The sequence below is a fragment of the Symsagittifera roscoffensis genome, chromosome 6 (genome assembly GCF_963678635.1).
Source record: "Symsagittifera roscoffensis chromosome 6, txSymRosc1.1, whole genome shotgun sequence".
NCBI classification, from domain to species: domain Eukaryota; kingdom Metazoa; phylum Xenacoelomorpha; order Acoela; family Convolutidae; genus Symsagittifera; species Symsagittifera roscoffensis.
The window spans coordinates 22,683,842-22,686,434 of NC_087067.1; the positions used below are offsets into that span (position 1 = coordinate 22,683,842).

General features: G+C 32.8%; 1 protein-coding gene across 1 annotated transcript in view; it reads left to right on the forward strand.

Moving 5' to 3' along the window:
- Positions 1-2,334: 2,334 nt before the first annotated feature.
- The window catches only part of LOC134848116 (uncharacterized), a gene marked incomplete in the record, with an annotated part of 11,797 nt that continues 11,538 nt past the window's right edge, over positions 2,335-2,593 (forward strand). The window contains 1 exon segment of the mRNA XM_063865463.1: positions 2,335-2,588. Within this exon segment, the coding sequence (XP_063721533.1) occupies positions 2,557-2,588 (32 nt within the window).

The following is a 2,593-nucleotide window of genomic DNA, read 5'->3' on the forward strand; positions in this document are numbered from 1 at the left end:
AATTTAGTCCAGAACATGGCCAATTTGGCAATTTTCAAACCCACGGAGGTTTATATAAGAACAAACCCCTTCAATGGGGTATAATTTTTTTGTCGAAACTATTATTTCGATCGGCGAGAATTGGCAAGATAGAAAAACCACATCGAGCAAAAATATTCCGTTTTCTTCGAAAGTCGGAACAATAAATAATTTTCCGTAATGGTGATTGTGTCTGAATAGCAAAAATTCAAACCAGGTTTTGTCAATAACTCTAACAGTTTTTGAAATATTCTGTTTTGGTTATCTTGTCACGAACCAAAACTAATTTGTTTCGATACTTCACTCGATGCTCAAATGCGTAAGGAGGTTAACCATTTAAATCAGCTTCAAATCGATTCATTTTGTTTAGTGGGGGCGTTCAACAGTACCGAAGTACACCAGTGGCGAAAAAGGCGGGATAAGTTCAGAATAATATAAACGCATTTTCTAAAGAGCGGGAAGACGCTAATTATCAAAAAAAAATCGCTCCAATTTTGGCACCAAAATGTCTGCAACTGCAAATTTAACAATTATTTTGGCGCCTTGTAAATTTTCTTGCTCATAATCTTTAAGTGTCACTTAAGGTTGTAAACGTTTATCGCTTATATTTTTATTGCCCCACTAATATGCTGAAACTTGTTCATATTTTCGGCACTGTTGAACAAATTTTTTTGGCACTGTTTTTCTGCCCCTGTTTAGTTGAAAGTAAAACACAAATGATTTGGGATTTAAAATTGCTTGTTCAGCATTAAGTATTAAGAGCTAATGCGGCATTCAACAGGGCCGGGAAATTTATTTTTCGACGATTGAGCTCACTCGTCTTCTTTTGGGGAAAAGTTGGCGCTGTACAAAAACCCGCCACTGAATGCAAATTAGCGCAAGCTTATGATTTAATAAATTTAGACGCAGTTTTTCATCACAAATTTTTCATACTTCGGCTGGAAAAAATGAAGCTGAAAAGGCGAAATTTTTCCTTATTATGTGAAAAAAAAAACAATTAAACCTCGAAGCAAACTTCAGAAAAAACCAAAAAAAATCAAAAAAAAATTAAAAAACTGAATTTATCAAGCAAGAAAATTAGAACGTGCTATAAAAGAGCAAGACATCAATTATCAACAGCACCAAATTGTAAAACATAGAGAGAAATTTCAAGTGAGAAAGCTTCACAGTTGTTTGCTGGAAAAATCTTGCACCCTGTCAAAAAAAAAACATTTGCATTCGAAGGAGTAAAAAATCTCGGTATTGAGAAAAATCATTTGAATGCTTTCTTCTCAGTATTACACAAAAAAAACTTATTTTCTCATATAAAGTAATAAGCTATTATGGTATTCTGGGTATTCAGTTGGTTCAATATGTTTGTAAGTTTTGTTTCGAGTCCTCAATTCCCTACAATTCCATTAATAGCGGATAAACAATACAGAGAAAATCAAATTATAAAACTAATTCTTTTTTGTTTTATTATAAATTAGCCAGCATAAGCTGCGGTGTAAGAATTTTTCTCATGAAATATGTTCTTGTTAACCCTTTTAATTTCAAAATCTTTTAGAGTCTTGATGATTTTGCGAGAGTTTTGCAATCAAGGCGAGAAAGTTTATGTCGAACCTTGTTGAGCCGAAAGAAAACAGTTTTCACAAAAAACTTGAGATTTATAGTTTTACTACAGTCCTCAGTTTTCATCAGTTCTGAAATATACGAAAGCATAAAAAACTGTTTACCCTCAAAACTGCGCATTATGAGTTCTCTAACCGATATAATACAGGCGAGAAAATGTTTGATAAAAAAATGAAAAAATAAATATATAAACTTATTCAAAATCAGATTCGGTAACTTTACAAAATACAACTTTTAATTATAGTTCAAATTGTTTAAACCCATATAACACATGAAAAATTTAAAGCAATCGGAAATTAAGCCGATAAAAAACCGTATCATATGATACTAATAGCATTAAATTACGGCCGGCAAATGAACCGTCGTAAACTAAAACGAAAATCTCATCCTGAAACGAACTCCAACTTGTCACTACCTCCTCACCGATAATAGATTGATCATTTCATTTAAGCTTTCAGCAAATTCAGCACGGTAACCATTTCTACTAAAAAAGAATATTCTATGAACGATTTGAGTTACTAGAAAATGTTTTAGTAATCAATTCTGCTCGGCGTGTTGAAGCTTTTACAAATTAAAAATAAAAAACTGTATTTTAGTCTGGTTAACAATGATGCATGGACCATTTTAAAACGTTGCACAGGAAAAACAAATAAGGAAACTATAACATAGAATTGAAACATTGCCAAAGGCGGCCGTTTCAGTCCATTTTTCAGTTGCTGAGGAAACCAATTTGCGCGACAGCAGTGTAAGAAAGCGGAAATTCATTTTAAACACGTCTATACATAAGATTATCTGCTTTTTGAATACATAGAGACTTACTTTTCCGCATAAAAATACCATTGCAGATAATTGTCCCTTGTATTATTTCTTGACAGAAGGTTTATTTCAGTAGAAGTTTGTTATCATATAAATTTACGAAGTCAAAACATGGCTGCCGCACCGGAGGAGAAGAAAATGAACGAGG